At 36.3% G+C, this 22368-nt stretch overlaps 1 protein-coding gene across 3 annotated transcripts in view; it reads right to left on the reverse strand.

Moving 5' to 3' along the window:
• Positions 1 to 12813: 12813 nt before the first annotated feature.
• Positions 12814 to 22368, reverse strand: part of LOC138060870 (NADH dehydrogenase [ubiquinone] iron-sulfur protein 4, mitochondrial) — a 46290-nt gene continuing 36735 nt past the window's right edge. For 2 of the 3 annotated variants that reach the window (XM_068926013.1, XM_068926015.1), the window contains exons 3-5: positions 21490 to 21662; positions 17191 to 17264; positions 12814 to 13026 (exon numbers count right to left, since the gene is read on the reverse strand). In XM_068926013.1, coding sequence (XP_068782114.1) covers positions 12923 to 13026; positions 17191 to 17264; positions 21490 to 21662 — 351 coding nt within the window. In that variant the 3' untranslated portion in view covers positions 12814 to 12922. Of the gene's footprint in view, positions 16857 to 17190; positions 17265 to 21489; positions 21663 to 22368 lie in introns of all 3 variants that reach the window. The other variant, XM_068926014.1, reaches the window with a different exon arrangement.

Below are 22368 nucleotides of genomic sequence, written 5' to 3' on the forward strand. Positions count from 1 at the left end.
GGTGTAGTCATAGCTTTCTAGCCAGATGGCATAAAGAGCATCACTGTAGCTCACCCATTACTATTTTTGGTACGGTTTGGAAAGCAGCATAAAAAAATTGCACAGCCTACAGTATGGTCTTTGCTCAGCTTTGTAAGATGTCACTCACCACCTCACATCTTCAGTCTTGACACTTGGAGACTATAGGCCACTTATGTATTGCTTCCAGATGTATAAAGTCAACCACCAGTTTTACAAGTAGATTTATGATGAGTGAGCTATATTTGGAGGAAGGACAGTAACTCCTACTAGCCCAGCTCAGTCTATATGTTCATTTGCACCTTGACAGAGCTGCAGGGTACACAGCAATAGGAACCCTTGTTCTTCCTAAAACAGAAGAATTTCTGGATAGGGCTAAAAGTGCTTCCCCTCCCCGCCCCCCCAATTTATTATGAATTCCCTGTCAAACATAACAACTGTCAAGATGAAAACAGATTTGTTATTCAAGACAATGGTTTTAGAAGACTGATCCTATCAGTCAGCCTGGTGGAGGTAACATGATATTCGCTCCCTAAGCAGGATGGTGAAGATTCCTTAAAAACATGCAAACAAATGAAACGCCCTCGCCCCAACCATCTCTGTATATCTTTATTTGCCAAGGAGTAAGTAGTATTATTTGGCGTCACAGCTCAGCAGTGGATACAACAGAACGGGATGCAGAGAGAGCACCCAGCACTGGTTAACAGCGTGCAGACATCAAACCAGTTGGGTACCCTCAGGCAAGCATTTGAACATAAGCTTATTTGATTAAGTAGCATTTCAATCTTTATTTAGCTAGATGGTAAGCATCTCTTCCTATCACTGGATTAATATTTGCAAGGTACCAACAGTGAATACATAAACACCCACCCAAACGAGACAAAATTGTTGCTTCCTCTACAGTAGCTGTTTTATAAAATACCTTTTGCTACAAATCTTTATCTGTTATACATATGTCACAAATGCGCAGTCAGAATACTTAATCCAGAGCTGTTGGATGGTCTTCATTCGAGTGCCAGGTATCTCCACCTCTTTTCTTCACAGATGCGTAAAAGGACAGATCAAAACCACAAGGCCTTTCATTTCCTTCACTGATTAATTTGTTAAAAGCTTTATGATAGCAGGTTATGTATACACACATACAATAAAAAGTACAGTTAATTTGTGGAAATAAGTAAAAGGATAGAGAAAACGTATCATGTATTATTCTACTCTTGGACATGACTTCAGTGGCAGAAGGTAATTGCTCAGTGTCTGACTGAAGATTAAAGTACCACTTTATCAAAATAAGCATACATCATAGACTTGTCCCGCAGGGAGCAATGTTTCATAAATGCATAAACAGGTGGCATAGTTCATGCTTCAAAGATGTGAGTATTTCCCCAAAAAGCTGCAGAACCTTTTATGGAATATATCTTTATCTGACTGGGGAGGAGAATCTCATTTAGCTATCTGTTGATGTAGAGTATTTGAGTTAGTTAGTGATCCATATGGATAAGCTTTGGGAGAAAGTGTGCAGTATTGTTGCAGAATGGCTTGCTATTTTTCAAACAAAGCCTGTCAGCTCAATTAGGTTGAGAATGTTTTGACAAGTTGCAAGTCAACAAAAAGTTTTCCAACATGTATAGTGGATGAAGCCTTTTAAAAAAGTATTTAAGTAAATGATCGGCATGGAAGGCTACAACTATTTTAAGGAGAAATTCCGCATGAGGTTTAAGGTAAAATGAATTTCTACTGGTTCTGCAGAAGCAGGAATAGAAAATTCATAAAAGGTCCTACTTCTAAATGAAGATAATTTAAGAATCATAAAATTAATGAGTCAAAAGCCCCCATTCACCTCCCTTATGATGCTAGAAAGGAAGGGTTCATAACTGCAGTGTGTACAACAGCAATTTTTGAGAGTATAACACAGGCTCTGTGATAAAATGCTCTACAAAATGCTGATATTTCATCAGACTCCAGGTCTCAGGGAAACAACAGGAGAGCTTATTTGGATGATAAGACGACTGCAGATTTTGTTACACCTGCAGCACTTGCAGGTGAAGGTTGGTGAGAAAAGCCTTATACACTGCAACAGGATCCTTCCCCCAGACATGATAGAATGCTTTAGTCTCTGAACCAGGATGTCAGACCAAAAATTTTTGCATATAGCAAAAGTCTGGCTTCAAGAGAAATGGACATGCCTGATGGCACATGACTAAGTATTCTTAGATTCAGGCTTACTAGTACCCAAGGATTTCCTCCAAAATTGATCTAAGTTTTACTGATCCCTGCTGCTGCTCTGAAATCCAGAGTCTGTAAATTCTATTCTGCGGGATGGCATTAGAATTCATATTTCTTTTTCATTCTGAGCCAAAATCTGGCAGAGAGACAGCATATCCTGCCTGTGATCTGGCAAAGAAGATTCTCTAAATTAACTAGAAGTGGGTGGGGAAATATCCCTGAGGATCTTGCCTGAAAATAAAACCTGGAGCTTTTGAAGTTCCTTGCAAAGAAAAATAAAGAGCAACAGAAAAATAAACTAAAGCAAATAATAGTCACACCAGTTAGCTAGGAGATATAAGATCTGGCTCCAAACCAGACATTAGGGCCTGGGTCATTCGTATACTAGGAAAGTATCCTAACCTTGTCTAGCTTCATTGCCACTTTCAATCATTTCTTTGGAGACAACTAGGTGTTAGCTGGGCAACCAAAATGGTGAGAAATTCCATAGCCTAACACTAGGGAATTCACCTGGGATGTAGCAGAAGCAGGTGCAAGTTTCTCCATTCTGCATTCCTAGATATGATTCTCTCAAATGCCCTGTATCAGTGTGTTGTAATTTCCAGCTATTGCCTAGTCTCATGCAAGCTAAGTGGTTCAAGTTATGTCTGGGCTGCAAAATATTTCAAAACTAATATTTACTTAAGCCAGTAAATCACAACGATTTCAACAAATCAACATTTCCCAACATTATTTAATTCTTTATAGAATATTTTCTAGGCTGCCAAGGCCGCAGAGAACTTTGTGCTGCTAACAACTCAAACAGCTGGACTCTACAAGGTTAAAAATAATTCAAAATAAGGCCGAAAAATAAAACACCTTTTAAAGCTACCCTGGTACTAGATTAATGATATGCCACAGATTAAGAGTTAAGTACCTAGACACTAACCAGCAATTCTAATCACAGATGAGACAGTTGGCTGTGCTCTGCCATTTTATGCCCTCAAGAGATGCTGAAGGTCATTCAAGTGCACAGATGTGGGATGCTGAGCATACTGGCCAAAAAAGAAATTCCAAACTCCAGAAAACACAGCACAAGGATGGAATACATATAACCACATCACTCAAAGAATGACTGTGAATCTTTAAGTTAATGCCCATGTAAAAGAATAAAAGGTCCAACAGGCACCAGTAAGAACTGGATTTTTGTTTCTGTGACACCATTTGTTTTCTATTATGAATATTTGTGTATTAGGTTAACATTCCTCTGAGATAAGACTTCATACCTGATAACGTTCATCCCCAGGCCAGGCCACGGATCTATGTCCCTGGCACCATACAACTAGTTTTGTCTGGAATCCAAAATACTCCCAAGAACCACATCACTTTGTGTTCCAGTGTGTTTTTTGTAGAGAGATCTGGTCAGAAAAATTGTCTAGGATGAGAAAAATGAATCGTAATTCTAGAAAGAGACCTTGAGCATGTATGAAAGACCATATGGTAATGATCAAAGTTGAGGAAAAACAAAAAGCTGCCTTCCACCTGCAAAACAGAATTGTCTGAAGATAGTGAAACGGGAATGCTTTGAAGATAAGCCATCATTCAGTGTGGGAAAAGGAGGCAAGAGGCCAAACCTGGTACTGAGATAATTTTCTAAGGCACACTCTGTCATTGGTGAGCTGGGGAGCCAGGTGTTGATTATTTTCTACCCTGCTCTAACACGTAAAAGTCAGCAGCAGAAGTGCTAATTGTACTTGTTACCAGCTTTGCCTCACAACCTGCCTTCCAGTGGATAGAAGGCAGGCTGGGGAGGAACTGAAAGTGATCTCAGCTCTTTCTTTAAAGATATTTCAGGTAGTCAATTCATCTCTCCTTTCTGAACAGGGAATCCTATGTTGTCCTCCATGGTCTTTTCCTGGTTCTCTTCAGGAAGACAAAGGCTTAAGTTCAAACATGGGCTCTGCAATTTCTCTCTCCTGTGCTTCCTAACCAGTCTGAAATCTGAAGGTAGGCACTGATGGCAAATGAGGATGCTATTTTTGAGGTCACATCAAGAGAAGTGAGTATCCCTAACTCTTTCCACTCCTCTGTTGCACTCAGCGGTAGCACCTAAACCTCCTTCAGAAAGCATATGGAATATTAAGACACAAGAAGGACTTAGATACTTACTGAACCTTACTGTTAGGCTTAAACCAAAAAAAAAAAAAAAAAAACCCAACTGACCAACCAAAACACCCAACCTCCCTTCCCCCTAAAAGCAAACAGAAGTAGGAAGAGCATTTCCTGTGTAATCTTGGTAGTGGAGAAGGTTGCTTCAGCTGTCCTTTGTAAGGGAGGTCTAAAAAAACCTGGAAAAAACTTGAGATAAAATAAAAATATATCTGTAATTCAAACTTCAGCTGAGCAAAGCAAGGAGATTCAGATCCAGAGATACGAATTCAACAGTTTCAACATCCCTTGGTTAGAAAATATTTTACTGTTCAGAAGTTAATTATCTCTCAGACATGAAGAGTGGTATTGATGATTAAACTTCAGATGTTTACAATGCAGATGGCAGCAGCTTAAATGTTCTCTGTTTATAGTCATATGTAAAAAGTGGTTATAGTGGGTCCATCTAGCCAAGGTCCTGTTTCTGACAGGGAGTAGGTGTAGGTAGCCATCCAGCTCTGCGGGGATGCCTGCTGAGTAGTATACCTGTGCCTTTTCATAGCCTCCAGCCATTTGTGGCTTAGGGACTTCAAGGTGAAGGTGGCTTTATGTATTTAATCACCCTTAATGATTTTTTTTTTCCAATTATTTGTTTAGTCTCTCTTTTGAGACATATAAACATTTAGCAACCACATCACACCTATGGCAATAGACAAAAAGGTACTTCTAAAGCTCAGTGCAACTTACTTGTTTCAGATTTCTGCACTAGTTAAAATGAATCACAACCCACCAGCTAGGAAAGGAATCCAAGTCTACATGTGAATATCCACATTGTAGAAAGGTGGGTAGGATTCACATCACCTCATTTTAAAGCAGATACTTTATGATACCGACATTTGCAGTTTTAAACCAAGTTACAGACATGGGCTGGAGCAAAGTTGTTTTCAGTGTACGGTTATTTTTAAAATTTAGATTATACTCACAGAGGCAGGTTTTGCTCTTTTATAGCCTAGTTATTAAAAATAATTTTGTTCTAATCATTTGAGTTATATAGCAGGCTGGTGTAAAACTAGGGCTAGACGTGGCATCTAAGTTATTGTGCATTTTCACTAATGTGGTTCGGTATCCTCTGTTGGACAAAACATACCCTTCTTTCCCCAGAGTTCTGTTAAATATAAATTTACAAACTAAAGATCAGGAAAGATTAAGCTAAAGAAAATGTTTTTATCTGTAGTTGCAAACTATCTAGTAGTTTCTTTTCCAATGTTTTAGTGAAGTTCATTTGTTAGAAATCAGATCTTATATTTTTTCTAATTATTAGGTGTATTATACATTTAAAGGCTATACTTCAGGATGTTGACTGGTGAAGGAATTTCAGCATCAGAACTCCAATAACAAAAGGGAAATTTGTTTTGTCAAAGAGAGGGGAAAAAGCAAAAAAACACGCACCATCAAAAGCCTAAAAATTGCATGACCCATGCAATATGCTAATGAATCAGCCTACAATTTAAAGGGTACAAAATAAATTTCATTTATGAGCAGCTCTCTATGTAATTTTGACAAAACGCCTATTTGGCAACAACACATCAGATTGTCTGTTAACCAAAATGATGAAACATTCAAGAATTAACTAGAAAAAGTACTGTAATAAGCAGAGAATTTATTAAGCACTGCTTATAATGAACATATCTTCAGGCTTTACATTTACAATATTTCTCAGTTTGATGTTTTACTTCCCTTACCTAGTTAAAGCAGAAGGCAATAATGACAAGCTTGCATTCAGTCAGAAAAATCTCAATAGAATGAATACAACTTCGTACACACGTATCTGTAACAGACAACCACGTCATGCTAAAGGAAAATTGCTTTACTTCATAGACATGCTAAGAATTTTCTCCTATTATTTATATAATATAGGAAAATTGAAATACCTTCCAGTATTTATAGGTTTAATTCCTGAGTAAACAATACCTTTCCAGGTTCTCTTCACTTCTTTCGACGTAGTCGAAAACCTTGTTAAGATTAACTGTAGTTATTGTATCAGGTCCTGCAAAGCCATTATTTCACTAGGATGTTTTAGGTGAGTAAACTATACCTTATATCTATATCTACACTATTTCTATATATACACACACTATATATTATATAAAATATTTAATCTTCATTTAAATATTCCTGTAATCTTAGACAATAATTTTGCATCTCTTAAGTTTAGCCATATGTAGGTATTTGTGCATCATAAGCTGTTTTTAAAAATTACCCCTACTGTAAAAAAGAAAATCTTTATTACCTATTTCTTTCAGTTTTCCCCAAGCATCCAGCAGTTCCAGCTCTCAAACAACTGCACAAACTGCACTTGCGAAATGATATGAACATGCTCGATCCTATAGCTGGCTTGTAATAGCAAAGTTTTAGATGTGATACAAAAAAGAAGAGATATATAAATCACCTGCCCAAATCCAAATATGGACTTGACACAATTTGTATCCAAAATATTTAACTCTCCATTTAGTAGTTCAGATAGGTAAATGGCCTTTTCCTGTGTCTATTGCTGCCTTTTCCATCCACCTCCTCTTTTTAAAGTGCTGGGCTAATTCACTTCCACCCATAATGTGTAGTATTAAAGCATTCAGTGATGTGCCAGGAATATTCAAAGATCCCACGGCAGTGTTAGCTCTAATACGTTAAGTAGCCTTTACCTCAGCAAGAACTCGTAAAGTACAATTGGACAGGCATACCACCCCAAGTAATATATACCACTGAATAAATGTAAGGCAAAAAACAACCAGCCCAACAAAAAAGCATTTTATGCATATGTGCAAAGCATGTTTGTTTAACATTTCACTCAACTTCTGCTGAAGTCAATAGGAATTACATCAGGCCCCTACAGTTTAATCCTGCAAGAACCAAAGATAATGAATAATGATGCTGGAAATAATACTTCTGCTAAAATCATGATGGTCAGTAGTAAATTTCTACCAGCTTAAAGGTGGAAATTCCTTGGGGTTGTCTCTTGACTCCATATCCCTCCAAAGAATATACTTAATCAATCATAAAATGTTGACAAATACAATAGTATAAAATGTGCAAGCGCCACCCTGTAGAACTGCTACCCTGTGCAAGATCAGAATATCCACCTGAACAAACCCATCTTTGACAGTGGCTAACAGTAGCTGCCAAAGAAGCACATAAAACAGGGTAAACTTCTAATGAGATACTTTAACAATACAGTTTTTCAGCTGTCAGCAGCCTTTAGCTCAGGATTTTTCTAAATAGGGAAACTGTTTTGTATTTAATACAGATTTTTATTCCATGCATTTGTTGTGTAGCTTTTGAACTAGTGTTAGTTTTGGCAGCCACAATATTCTTTGCCAATGAATTCCAAAAATCTACTATGTGAAAAAGTACTTCCTGTTTATTTTGAACCTGCATCCTCATTATTTTGGTGTCTCTCCTTTTTATGAAAAACATTGAATAATCATGCAGTATTCATCTCTGCACTACTCACAGCACTGCACCACAGGCCACTATCATATTCATTCTGCCATCTCTCCCACAGACTGGAGAGCTAATTCCCCTCTACAGACCTTCTCCTCATACAAAAGATACTCATAACTTTAAGCATGTTGTTCCCTCTCTCTTTACCCTGATGAGAGGCTTTTGAAAATCCCTTTGGAAACCCAAATGGACTACTTGACTCACCTTGTTCCCATATTCACCAATTCCATGAACAGGTACGTAAAAATGAATTCCTTCTAAAAAAAAGCCACATTGGTTCATCATGTATATACGATACCTGTTCACAGCAGTGTTAAGACTTTTTTTTTTTTTGGAAAAAAACATCATATTTGGCACCTTCTATGATTCAGGCTCAGAAATAGTTTTAAGCAAAATGTTTAAGCCACAGACAGTAGTTCCATAAGTTCATATTTAAATTCCTTTAGGACTCTCGCAAGACTACTGTCTGCCTTTTGTATTTATTCTAATCAGTTTGTTCAAAAAGTATTTCATTAACATTTCCTGTACAGGAAGGTTTCAGGACGGGGACCTCTCTAGGATCCTTCATGACGAAAGTGAAGGATCCACATTTTAAATCCAATTGAAAATCAAATTTTAATACAATTTCAAAATAATTTACCTTTTTTGTTGCGCTAAGTTGCTGTAGGGATATTTACTTCAATGGTATTATGCTCCAGCATTACTCAAGCCTTTCAAAAAAAAAGCAAACAAAAAAACCCCCAAGAAACTACTCTATAAATCCTTTCGTTCTCAGAACGTAGGAAGGAATACTATGACAATAATTTTTCAAAGAAACCTGCATTTACCAGGCATAGCAATTTATTGTGCAATTGTCTAAAATTATTATTAGCTCATTTCAGGTTTATTTGCACTATTTTTCTTTTTGGAATAACAAAATATGCTGGCATGCCCAATAACCACATATAGTGTCAGGTAACTGTATCTCTGGCAAAACCAAACTACATAAGTTCCTGGCATAAAATTACAAGCAAAAGCTAAGATTAGTCTGAATTAGCTTTTCCTTTTCTACCACATGACAAAAACTGCAGATAAGGGTAATTAAATTTTCCATTTCATAATATCACTTACTAGTCTGATTTGTTTTAAATTATCCATCAAACTGCAAAGTTAAGGAATACATTGCTAGAAATCTGAAACTCTGCTCTTAGTTTCCTGACAGTCTTTAAGTTCTATTACAGTATCATGATTTTAAGAGTCTCAGGGCCTTTGTTACAATAAGGAATTGTTCAATGGAATTAGGAATGCTACCCATCTTCCAAATAACTTTGTATCCTGCAAAAACCTTTGAAGTCTCATTTTTCACACCAAAACTATCCAAAACATATTGACGTATATGCAGGTATGCACCTCCATTTAGTAGCGAGTCTGTTACTGCCAAAGGTTTGTTAGATATTCTTACATGCATTCAGCAATAGGATGATTCCTCCAGCATTGTAATTTGGCTTAGGTAAGAGAAAATTCACAAATGTGCAGATCAAGACAGGCCTGAGCATACAGAAGACAGCTAAACAGTTTTGTTTTGTTTTGGTGGCTCATCATTGAATTGACATAAATGAGCATACTTTTCACAGAACACAATCATGCAAGAATATATTGCAGGGAACTTGAAGAAAAGGTGATAGGAAGGTGGAAATGCAAATGTAGGGAAAAAGAAAAAAATGGAGCTTATTAGTAAAGTTAAAATTTAACCAAAACATATCTCTTTTTAGACAGCAGTCACAGCACTGGAGTTGTCAATGTCCCAAAACCTGTGTACCAGGAATCTTCATCTGGTCAAAAGCCATAAAAAAGACATATATCTCATACCTTGGAGAGCTGATATGAGAAAAAGTAGTAGCATATAAAAGAAAAAGGCTTACGATGTCTTCCTATATGTCACAGTTTCTTCAGAGATTATTGCCGGCTTGCATCTACATACAATTTTGGAGACAGTAATATCTCAGACAGCACCACCAAACTTCAGTGGAGATTATCTGACAGACACCAGGAATGACGTGGAAAACTTTGGGCAGTTTGGAATTCCACATTTCTTTATGCTCACAAAATAAGACACATATGAACACTCATAAGGCCACATGCTATTTTAACCTACAGTTGCTCAAAAGTCCATCCTAGACCAGCGTACATACACAAACTAATGAATTCCAAATGTAAAAGACTTCCAGCCAGACTGGAGGTGCATAATCCAGATGTCATTGTGACATGTAGCTTGCTGAGAAACCAACGAAAGATAATTAGCCTTTTCTAGAAAGATGGTGATACTATGCAATAATTTGCTAGAAATAGGGAAGGACTTTGATAATCAGCATATTTCTGCCTCCAGAAGACCTTCACAAAATATATCTATACAAGTGCAAGCCTAAGCAACTTCAGATCAGATCCTGAGTTTTTTGCATAAGCCTTTCCACACTAATGGAAACTACAGAATTGCAAGGAAAGGTTCCAAAATCTACACTCCTCAATATAGGAATGCAATTGTAACATCTGTTTAAGGCTTCTCTACAATGCTTGTGTGCATTCATCTTGTAACTCGCTATTGTTTGTTATTGCTATGCAAGCTTGTAAGATACCTCAGATGCACTCAAATCCCCGTTTAATTTGTTTGGGTACTTCCAATTTTTTTTCACCATGAAGGATTCTGATATTTTCCGAAGCTTGAAATATTACCACCAGGAAGTGCTTTGATTAGTTGCAGCTAAACAGCATGGCTACATATAAAACCAAGATGAATCTCCAATCTCATTTAGCATTCATATTGAGTCTTCAAAATCACTTTGAATTTCCATTTTCTGATTAATGGTTGAAGAGAGAAAAAAACAAAAACTCAGACTATGGCATTTAACCTGTTGTGTTTTTTCTTTTGACATATCCTAGCTTTGGAAGCAGTTTTGGCTGTATGCCATAACACACCAGAGTAGATAAAAGCTGGAGTTCACCAATGAAACGTTCTTGTCAGTAGGAAAATAACTAAATGGCAGATTGTCTTGTACAATTTCAGTTCAAGCCTGGTACAACACTATTTTGGTGAGTAAAAGAAAGGGGAATGTAGTTTATTATCTAATAAATCTTTTGACCCCTAAAACATACCACAGCACTGATAGTGCTTGTCTTTTGCAAGCTCTTACATTCAATTTCACTCCTAGGGCCTGAAGACCAAAGTGACAATAATCAGCTCTCTACCACTGTTAGCATGCTCATTATTAAGAGGCCTACTTCCAACAGTATAAAATAATCCAAGTGATAGGAAAGTGGTTGGAGAAAAAGAAGAGGGCCTGGGCTCAAGCGACAAAAGACTTCAATATGGAGTACACACTATAGAATATGATAATGTTATATTCCAGCATTACATACAGCAACTCCATATTAGATGTCCAAAGATCATGATAAGTATCTGATGTTTATCAGTCATTACCACGGGCGATTTTTTTCAAAAATCAAGCTATGCATCCCCTGCTTTAGATGCTCAAGCAATTTTCAATTCACTGTTGACAGCTCTCTTACACAGCTTTAAGTTCACACAGACACAAAGCCAAAATCACTGAACTGATTTTATTATTACTGTCTCCTTAGTAAGAACAGGGTATTAAGACTAGCTGAAATACAAAGAGATGCAGCAGATTCTGGACTGTTAAGATTCCAGTTTGGTGTGCTTTGGTGTTCCTGGAGGAATTTAGGCTCCACTGCACAATGTAGTGTTCAAAATTCAATATGAAGATGACTTGGAATAATAGTTCTTGTTTATGGTAGGAAAGCAATGACATCAGCCAACTGGCTGATTACACTGAAACTGGTCAAAAACAATGGTTTAAACAAACGTTAGCCAGCATACAGGGCAGCTGGTTAAAACTCAGATAAGAATATAATCAAATTTGGGCAACGTTAGTTAATTTTATGCCTTCTTTTTACTAAAATACAGTGGATAGCACTCATACCATTTTTAGACATACGTGTTTGAACTGTTTCTTCTGTGTGAGTTGGGATAAAACTCTCAGTTGCGCATGGGAAAGGTGTACTCTCCCCCCAGTCTGTAAGTAAATTCACTGATTATATGTTGATGTCTCAATACGTTAACTAAAAGTTAAAGAAAAAATGATTAAATCAAAAGCAATATATATGTAAGACCAAGGATTCCGAACATAATATTGTACATCATAATAACTAATGATTTAAATGTCATGTAATGCAAAATAAGTTTAAGCTATACATTCACTTTTAAGGTTGAGATGCTATCACATCTCATTATGTAACAGGAAACCTCAATGCAGATAAATTGTAAATAGCAACAAAAAAACATAATTGCATAATTAATATAGGCTGGTGGAGACTTCTGATGCTCTTCTGACTTAATTTGTAAATATTTAACTAGTTTAGTTTAATTTTTGAAAAGCATCACAGAGAAACAATTATAATCTCAGTCTTTTGGACAAAACTTTTTAACCAAACCACGTTTACCAAACAAAACATGTTTAATGCAAAATCAGTGGTTTCTATTCAAGCCATGAATGCTACTGGAATAATTACAATATTAATTTGGACAGAAAGGAGCTTAAACAACATATACTTCCACAGAGTAGTCTAAATAATACTCAAACTTTAACTTCTGTACATCATACTTTGCTATTTGACTGATGATTTTTTCCTGTATATAACAGGACACTAGCTTCTATTGATAGTTTGTACCCGCAGGGCTAAGTTTAAACAAGATATTGAATATAATATTATGATGAAAGACAAACAACAATCTTTAAAGATGCAGCTGATTTCAAACATTCCTTTTGATAGATTCTTTGTACAGTAATTTTCTAGAAGTATGAACACCCCAAGTCTCCTCTATATATAGGGAAGTTTGTAACAGGTTCAATTGAGACATCAAAAACATTTTAAATAGACATCACAAGATGCATCTGTAGTTTAAAGGTCAAATTTATTAGGAGATTAAGAGATGTATTATACATGGGCTATAAATACAGCACAGCTGACTTTATTAACAGTCAGACAGATAGCCAATGCCAACCTATTTTGTAGACACCCTCGTTCTTTTGTTCCAAGAAAAGTTTGCACCATAAGACTTGGATTTAGGTTTTGGAATCCTCTTCTCTTCAACATCATAGCTCCAGCCTGGGGGCGAGGGGAAAAAGTGGGGAGGGGGCAGGGGGAAGAGGGAAGACGACAAGAAACAAAAGAGAATTCTAAACATGCACAGCATATAATACAGGGCAAATGCAACTTAAAGCTTTTAACTTTAATCTTTTTTTCCTCCAGATAGGCATCCACTAGTTTATTCCTTTGTAGCTGGCAGCAGAGAATACAGAAATGCCATAAATGTGACATATGCCTGTTCTTTTGTCAGACTTCATCATACTGCATACTTCAATTTTCATTGCTCCTGCCAGATATATCACTGAAAAAACTCAGTAGTCATCAGTGAACCTCAACAGGGAACACTGGCTGTTTCTGTATGCAGTCCTGCAAGTTCATGGCTCCACAACTCTATAACATCACATAGACATTAAAGGTCTGTGTACATTGTGACAGGAAATAAGAGGAAGGCGGGAAAGAAGTAAAGGTAAGGTAATATGGGGAGGAAAAAAAAAATGGACAGAAGGCAATCCAAAAACTATGGGAGAGAAAGGAGACTTTGGAAAGCAAGAGAAAAAAGAGGGTGAGAGGACCAAAGAAAGGAAGAGCAAAGAAAAAACTTCAGCATTGGAAAGGAGTAAAACGCTTACTTTTTTTTTTAAGAACATAGAAAATTAGGAGTAAGAGAGAAGGCAATGAAGTGATAGAAGACAAGTAAATTATATGATAGTTAAGCAGGAGAAATGCTAAAAAATGTCAAAAAAAGAGGAGGTGGAGACATTAGTGTTTATGTAAATCAAAATGCAAATTGGTTGCAGCCTCCAGGTGCCTGGAAATTTGCCAGGGCAGCACTCAGTATTCCAAAGTTTGGTCTCTCTAGCTGCAACATTTCACTCAAAGTTAAGGTACTGGAGTTGTAGCTAGAAGTGTATAAGAATGCAGTTTTAACTGATATTAATAAAGATGACACATTTCCTCCTTAGTTTTAAAACAAAAACTTGATAAAACCTGAAATGTTTAATATACAGCTGAATCTTTACATTTTTAAAGCACATACCTATGTTTGTATAGACAATGGCTGAATTCAATAAACCTTCTGTTATTCTCAGGAAACACCCAAGACACATCTAAATATCAAAACATGTATAGTACAATACACTAGTTGTCACACCACTTCACCTCAGTTTTGTGTGTTCACAAATTCCGCAGAAACAGTTTCTTCTTTTTTGTAAGGTGAACCAATGTTAATGTCCAGGTTAACTATTCTGCATAAGAAATACTGGAATAGTGATTTTAAAAACATATTCTTTTCATCTGTGACAGCACTGAGTTTCACCTACTGTTCTGATTAAATTATAAGCTTGAGTAAACAGTCAGAACTAGATCCAGAGACAGACATTAATATTGCAACATTCAGCACCGGAACACCTAACTCTGAGGTACTTGGCTCCTGGGACGGAATCTGCAGCTCTGACTTGTTGCTTCATCTTTCTATACAGCAGATAGAGAGGAGCTGAGTGCCTCCAAAAGAGATTCGCAACTGCCAACACAGTGACTTGGGCTGCCAGAACTATCCAAAAACCACAACGTTAGTTACACCTAACTCTGGATTGCAAGAGGCAGCCGCATGTGATAAGGTTTCACGCTCTGAAACAGTCTCTGAGTTAGACACCTTCCGTAGCTCATGATAGAGCGCAGAGGTCACCTTTACATAAATACCACAATGGTGGGGGAAGGTATTGCTGCCCAGAAGTCTGGCATGCAAATTACATGGATGTAAACAGATTTCACCACTTCTGGGAGAACATCCTAATCACCTCACTAAAGGTTACTGTGGAGTAGGAAAAACTCCATCCTTGTTACTAAAGGTGCAGTGTTTTTAAACAACTGCCTCAATGGTGTTGGACAAGAAAAAAAACAATCTAGGTTTCAGACTAAACTTTTCATTTTTCCCAGTTGCAAGCGTTACCTTCTTGCTTTGGCTTCAGACCATCTGCAGCTGTCACATTTTGGGCAGAGATCTCTCCTGTTACTGTATTCAGTGCTATTACTCCTATTATAGGAGTGGACAGGAAGAAAGGGCTTGCCTGAGGTTCCTGAAGGTTTTAGGTGAGAGAGAATTGCTGGGTTTCCCAGTTGTATCAAAATAGCTGCAGTACCCAGAATTTGCAGAAGCTAAACTTGAGGTTCTTAAGGAATTTTGTTAGTGACAACTTGGATGGTTCATATGGGAAGGACAGAGAGGTGAACTTTGCGTTCCTAGGCTTAGGTATGTTACACTAGTATCTCAGTCTAGAAGCTAAATTCCATCGTAAATGTGCGCCTAAGTTCCTCATTTCTTTCTAAAAGTAGAACTAAATATAGTAAAATTTCTGTCTCCAGCTACATCTGATACTGAAGCTACTACTAAGAAAACACTATGCAGAAAATACTATGCACGTTTCATACATATAAAACTATGCTTCTTTAAACAAAAATGAAACAGTTTAGGAAAGGTAGTATCCACAGAAGCTTGGTGCATCTCAATTATGGCAAAGCTATGGATGCAACCTAAGTGGATAACAAACTAATAAAGATGTCTCCAGAAAGGTTTACTTTGTTTAAAAACAAACAAACAAAAGACACTCATGGTTTAATTGGTAAATTTCTCTGTAGACCAAAACCTTAATTCTGTAATTTTCTGAACAACAAAACTCATCACTAATTCAGCAGAGGCCTAAATATCCTACACTGGACAAATCAGTATTTTACTGGAATCTGCATGTTGAAAGGACAAAATATAGCATGTCCAAAAAGACGGTATAACTAGCTCATTAACATAAATGCCAAAATTTAGTATTTTCCTCTTATAGGCTGGATTTGCCAAGAAATAGAAATTACATGAACAACACACAAGCAAAAATTAAAGCAACATCAGGTTCTCCTGAATTTCATATTCTTCACAAGACATTACAGAGTGTTATTAACAACTGTACAGTAATTTGCATACTCAAAGGCACGTACAACGATCCTATTCATTTCTTAATGAATATAATTTGTTTTTTAATACAACCAAAACTATTTTAAGTTCAGAAATAACCTTTAACAGAAAAAGAGCAAATTCATTGTAAGTTAGAGGGTTTAGCTTCTTAATTGTAAAAGTTCATGTACTTTTCCTGTTTTTTTGGCTGCACAACATGAACCCTCTAACAGCTTTGTACAATTCAGTTTGATCAAGACTCTTTAGCCGTTAATTACCCTGGACTAACAACAGTTGAAGGCTGTAGATCACTGGAAAAACTTCTGAAAAACCTTACGCTCTATGTATATTATTTCTACCTTTAATTCATTGCTGTTAATTCCTCACATCTATAAGCATTAAAAGTCATGCCAAATTTTTTAAGGAAAATGAAATTGATATAAAAATGCTGAGAAAATTTCACACAAACACATAAAAGGACTGTTAAACATTCAAAAGGCTGAGATTCTGGGATACTGCTGGTGATACACCATGATTCTGTGAGAAAATACAAGCCTAAATTTCTATAGATACTAAAAACCCAAATAACTTTACAGATACAGTCCTGATTCATCATTAGCATTAAAATATCAAGTAATGATACACGCATTTCTTGTATCTTTTTTTCAAACCCTAATAATTATCAGGCATAAGCGCTTAGACTTTACGTATTGTACTTGGAAAGAATTAGGTATAATCCACGCCACAACATAACGAACATTAAAGCCCTACATGCTGAATTGGTAGATAATCTTAGCTTTTCTGATCATCATCCACAGGGGTTGTGAGAGTATTTCCTTAACTAGTATTCAGGTGCTCATGCCAAGGCTTCAGGCAAAAATCACACCGCCAGACAGCTGGGACCCCCAGGCTGAAATAGTTTCAAAGATAAACTAATTTTCCTTCAAGACCTGAGCAGGGCTCAGTTCTCATTAAAAATGCAGATGCTTGCAGAAGTATTACAAAAGTAATGCTAAGAGGTTGGAACACTTTTCCAGGAAGCAGAAAGTCTGGAACAATGCCTTCCTCACTCTCAGAAATACAACCTCCTCCCTCCTTCCCTGCCCTGAAATTTTCCACTAATGGCCTAAAATCTGGTGCAGTAGAGCAGAAATTCTTTATCTTGTACTTTTTTTTTTTTTAAAGAAGTATTTTAAGATCAAGGTTGTCTATAGAAAACTAAACCCATCACACTTAATACATACCATTTTTTTCAGCAAAGGCAATGGCATCTTCTTTAGTAGAGAAAGTAAGAACCATGTTGGATAAAGGATCAGCTCTGTAAGAAATCAGATGACAAATTTTAAGTAAATTTGAAATATGACATACTTAATTATATCTGTATCTCAAGTGCTAACCAAATGCTGTAAACGATTTATTTTAGTATAACCCTTCAAAAGCATCATTCCCAAATTTCAGCCATTCAAAATCCTCTTTTTTTTTTTTTTTTTTTTTAAATTATTCCTAGGATTAACACTTACTTTGTGCAGAGAATCTTTCCCTCTTTTGGCCTGTTGAATCAATTCCTTCCCTCGCAACTCCCTGCAGAAATTAATGCTTTAAATTTTTTATTCAATAAATATGCCTAACTACCTGGTGAGGTTAAAATAAGTGCTCTGCAGCAATCTTTTTAATTTTGAAAGGTGTGTACAAGGGAAGCAACCTTTTGGAGACTGGAGGGGTTAAGGTAATTTTGAACAATCCAAGGAATCCAAGGAAGAACAATGAGGGAAAGAATAATCTTAGACAGAAGTGAGTAGAATATCAAGTTAAGCGGAACAGGAATTAACCAGAGACTGAAGAGTACACGGACAAACCCAAAGTTCCAACTAGCTGAGGTCATATGACCTCCACAAATTATTCCAGTATAGCAATCAGATCTCAGGCCTCAACTGAAAACAAAGTTCAGAAACTCAAACTGCTAGTTAACCAATTACATAGCGGTTATTTTTAATGATCAGCTATTTCTCGATTTCATTTCTAGAAGAAAAAAAAACATGCAAAAAGCTTTTTGAAACATATTAGATCTCAGTAAAAATCAAAATACCTAATTTGTTGCTATAAAAACTCAATTTGAGAACAATAAAACTGATGAAAACAAGTATGGTTCTATAAAGTCATCGACAAAACTTTTACGGAAATTAAATAAGAAAACTGTTGTAGCTGCAAAATGATTCCATCATGCTTCCTTGAGACAACACTGCACATGAGCCTGGGAGACAACTGACAGGACAAGACCAAATTGCAACAAACTTGAAGGAGCTGCCTCTCAACTGTTCTCTCTTTGAAGCTATAAGGGTAGATGAAGAGAAAAAGCAACCAAAGATACATTGAACTCTTTACAATAAAGGACAAAGAAGGTGACTGGAGGTGGGGGGGGAGGGGAAGAGGGGGATTCTAGCTTCCAGCAAAGACAACAGTGTAATTTTATCTGATGTACACATGGAACAAATGGAGTTCTCTATATATCCAATATATTCCCCACAAAAAAAAAAAAAAAAAAGAAAGAATATTGGCAGAAATTACACTTTCACAAGCCACCACCAAAATAGCTTTTCTTAAAGAAATTTAAAGATTTATCTTACAAAGGTGGTAAGAATTAGTAACTATGAATTAGTCTATGGCACAATCAGTGGAGAATCAAGCGATCAAAATACTGCAGTATCACAACAGCTTTTGCTTACTATTCCTTTCTTCCATGACTGGGGTGGGAAAACGATGCTACTTAATAGGAATGTCACTAGGAAGCAAAGAAATGTACATCTGAGGTGTAGCAAAGGACTCATGTCTGTTCAGTACTGCAGAAGTTCGGCAAAAGCCTCCCAGGACAGAAACAGTTTGAAAATGAGGATTGGACAGAAACAATTTGCCCTACTTTCACATAGAATCATCTTTCATCCAATTTAAATATAAGTTTTCGATTTCTTTCCATAAATGACCTATTGACATGTTTCAGCTTCTGATAAACTGAGCAAACTGTGCAGTTCAGAATGAGATAGCATGACGTCCTGATATCTTTAGTAATAACAGTGCTGCAGAATTTCCTATGTTCCTACAGTTACTACAAACAGAGATTCTATGTTTTGTTCTTGTAGGAGATTCTACAGAATGCAAATCACGTTTCCTGTGTTTCTTTGTTTACAATTTTATATTAAAAGAAATACAAGAACTGTGCATGAGCACTCCTGTAACGAAAGCCATTAAATTAAAATTTAAAAACAATGTCATGGGTCTATTTCATTTGGATCTACAAGTAGGTAATTCCCACAGAGAAAACTATACCTAAGAAGAGGTGACAAAAATAAGCAAACTGGAAAATGATAGAAATATAGCAAAGAGATACAGGTAATTATTTTAAGAGCTAATTCATTAATTAATCCCACTACATTATTCAAAAGTAAATGGCAATACTTCTACAAGCAGAAGAATCTTTGCAGAAATTAGATCTGAAGAGAAGAAATTTTTCTTAGGTATTTCTAGGTGTTGAACAGTAATTTGAAACTAGCAGAATTTCCACTAATAGTTCTTGGGAGAGTTCCTTAAAAAATGAAGACATATATACTAGTTTATAAAACCTGCAACCCAGTGGTGTCAACTCACAACACCACGTTCACTTTTGGCCTATTTGGAGCTTGTTTACACAGGAATATCCCTTTCCCTACCCTAAAATAAAACTGTATCCAGAGATAGATTCATTCAAAATAGCTATTCCATTTTAAAATCACATAATAAGCTCACTACAGAATAATTTAAAAGATAAAAACCATGGCTCATTTTTCTAGGTGGTTTATTTGACACAAATGGATACAATTGTTAGAAAGGTCAGAAGCCATTATTTTGGCTGAGATCCTGCAAAAACCCACCCAGAAAATAATTTGCTTGGGGAGGTTAAAGTCAGCTGAAAAGCAAAGGGGGATTAGAAGAAAAGTTAAATTCAACCTGAACTAAAGCAGGTGTTACTGGCACCTGCTACGATATCATAATCTGTTTAGAGGTATAAATAGATCATACTTGAGCAGCTAGACACTTTGGGAGTTTTGGAGGGCACACAAGAATGGAGAGAAAGTGGCATTGCAGGTCAACAGTTTATCACTTAACAAACTGATTTAGGCCACTGTAAAAAAACCTGGTCATTACTTGCGAAATGCAGTGGTTACTAGCAATAGTGGAATCATCAAATCATGTATGTTATTAAATCACTGCAGTTTTGTCTTCTGAAACAGTAATTTAAATATGCTTAAGATGAAAAGATAAGAAATCTGGGGACCTGGTTAAGATGTAGTCATCATTACATACAGGCTTTACATCATTACATGCAGGCTGTTTTAAACAGGCATTTTAATATATTTCACATTTTAATGCAATTCTTATTTTAATTCCCAATCATACTTTCCTCTAATTTACTGAGCGTTCATCTTGGCTTCACTAATTGCTCTGTAATACAAACACAACTGAGATGTTATGAGTTGTGAGTATCCTTAGGTTTTTTTTAATGGGAAACCTATATAACAGGAAGACTCGATTTCAGAGTTGTTTTGAACTATTCATTCTGTGACTGGATTTAGAATATTAACACATCTCTAAAAATGCTTCCTCAAAACATATCGTATTTAAGGTTTTAGGTTTTTTTTTTCCCCCCCATCAGAATTTGAGGATTATAAGCTCTAATGTTCATGTGATTGCTGGTCAGACAATTGCAATAGGCATCAGGTCCTTTTCTGAAGCTTGAAAAATAATCTGCAGTGATTATTTTTTATTTATGCTGAATAATTAACTTTTCTGAATAGGCCTCTAATAAGAAAGCTTCAAATTACAATATTGTCACTAGAACTCTGGACACAGTCATCACACTTTATAGGAATTCTAATCACACTGTAAAATACAGACAGTACATTTATGAAGAAACTTTAGTTGCATCTAAATTACACTTACATCTCCAAATTATAGCATAATTAGCTAGGGTTTGCATTTTTCTGGATTTTGATATATTTAAGATTTTTTTACTCCTAATAGTAGCAACACTAACGCAAATGGTGTAATATTTTTAAATAGTTTTTTTTTTTTTCTAAATAGTTATGGTTCCTCATTTTAGAGCTTCAGGATATTCATAAAGCTTCATTAAGAATTTCCAGAAGCTAGATATCATTATTTTACGTTTAACCTAATGAAAACATGCAATTGACAGTTAAGAAGGATCTACTGCTTCAAGTAACTAAACCTGCTTTCCCTAATGCTGACATACAATGACATCACCACAAATGTAATAGTTGCATTTTTTCGTCATGTTAACACTTTCTTCAGACTCTTCCAAATGATTTTGTGAGCTAAAAATCTGTTTTTAAACATAACAGATAATTAATCATGTGATCAACACACAGCTACTTACTGTTACTATTAAAATACAAATAGATTGATAGGTAGAAAGGCCATTTCAGAGATGAATTTACACAACTTTAAGAGCCAAATACAGGAGAAAAATATATCCAAATTTAGTAACTACTCACGTAGATGCCCATCCCATTAAAGGGTTCTCCCAGCGCTCCCTGTTATCAAATTCCATCTTCCACTTCTTTGTGTTGTTAACGCCTGCCTGCATTGCATTACGTGCTGGAACAAAAATGTGAACTTTTCTGGTTTTGATGTGCTCATCTGGAACACCAGTTAAAGCAGTGATATCCTATGAAAGATATAACGCATCTTGTTAAAAATGGTTCATGTAAAAGGCTTGTAAAATAACGATGTTTACTGTTTTTACATAATTTCATATTTGATTTTTTAAAAATTACAATAAAAAAATCATAGAGATAAACATTAGGAGAGCAGTTTTATAAAACTGAAGCTGACCCAGGTTGGGGCTTCCATCGCCCTGCTTCCCTTGCCTGAATTATACTTTGTATGGATCAGTTCTCCGAACCTGTGCACCATGCTACCAGCTGCACAACTGCTAATGCCAGAGAAGGGACAGGACATTCGCTCCAGTCCTCTGACCACAGCCGTAACATCATCGCTGCTCCAACTTTCACCAGCTAAAGCAGATGTGGAAACGTAACATATGCTCTTTTTCGCCCCACCTCCTTGAAGAAAAAATATTAAAGCATAGACTGACAAATCCTGAAATTTTATGTTACTATTAAGAGCCTAAGTCTCTTATAAACAGTACTATTTGCTAAAATTGTAGCTAGCTCGCTATGTGCCTCAGCGTAAGTGCTTTTGCTTGTGCTTAAGTCTGCATATAACTAGAGGCACTGACACCCATGCTGAACCAAAAAGCTATGCTTAGCATGAAGGAAGAGGCAGGTGGTTATCTTTTCCACAACATCATACTGGTTGAGACTGCAGAGTAGGTACTAGAATTCAGCTCTCTCAGTTCTCAAATCATTAGG

Source organism: Struthio camelus, chromosome W (genome assembly GCF_040807025.1).
Source record: "Struthio camelus isolate bStrCam1 chromosome W, bStrCam1.hap1, whole genome shotgun sequence".
In the NCBI taxonomy this organism is placed as follows: domain Eukaryota; kingdom Metazoa; phylum Chordata; class Aves; order Struthioniformes; family Struthionidae; genus Struthio; species Struthio camelus.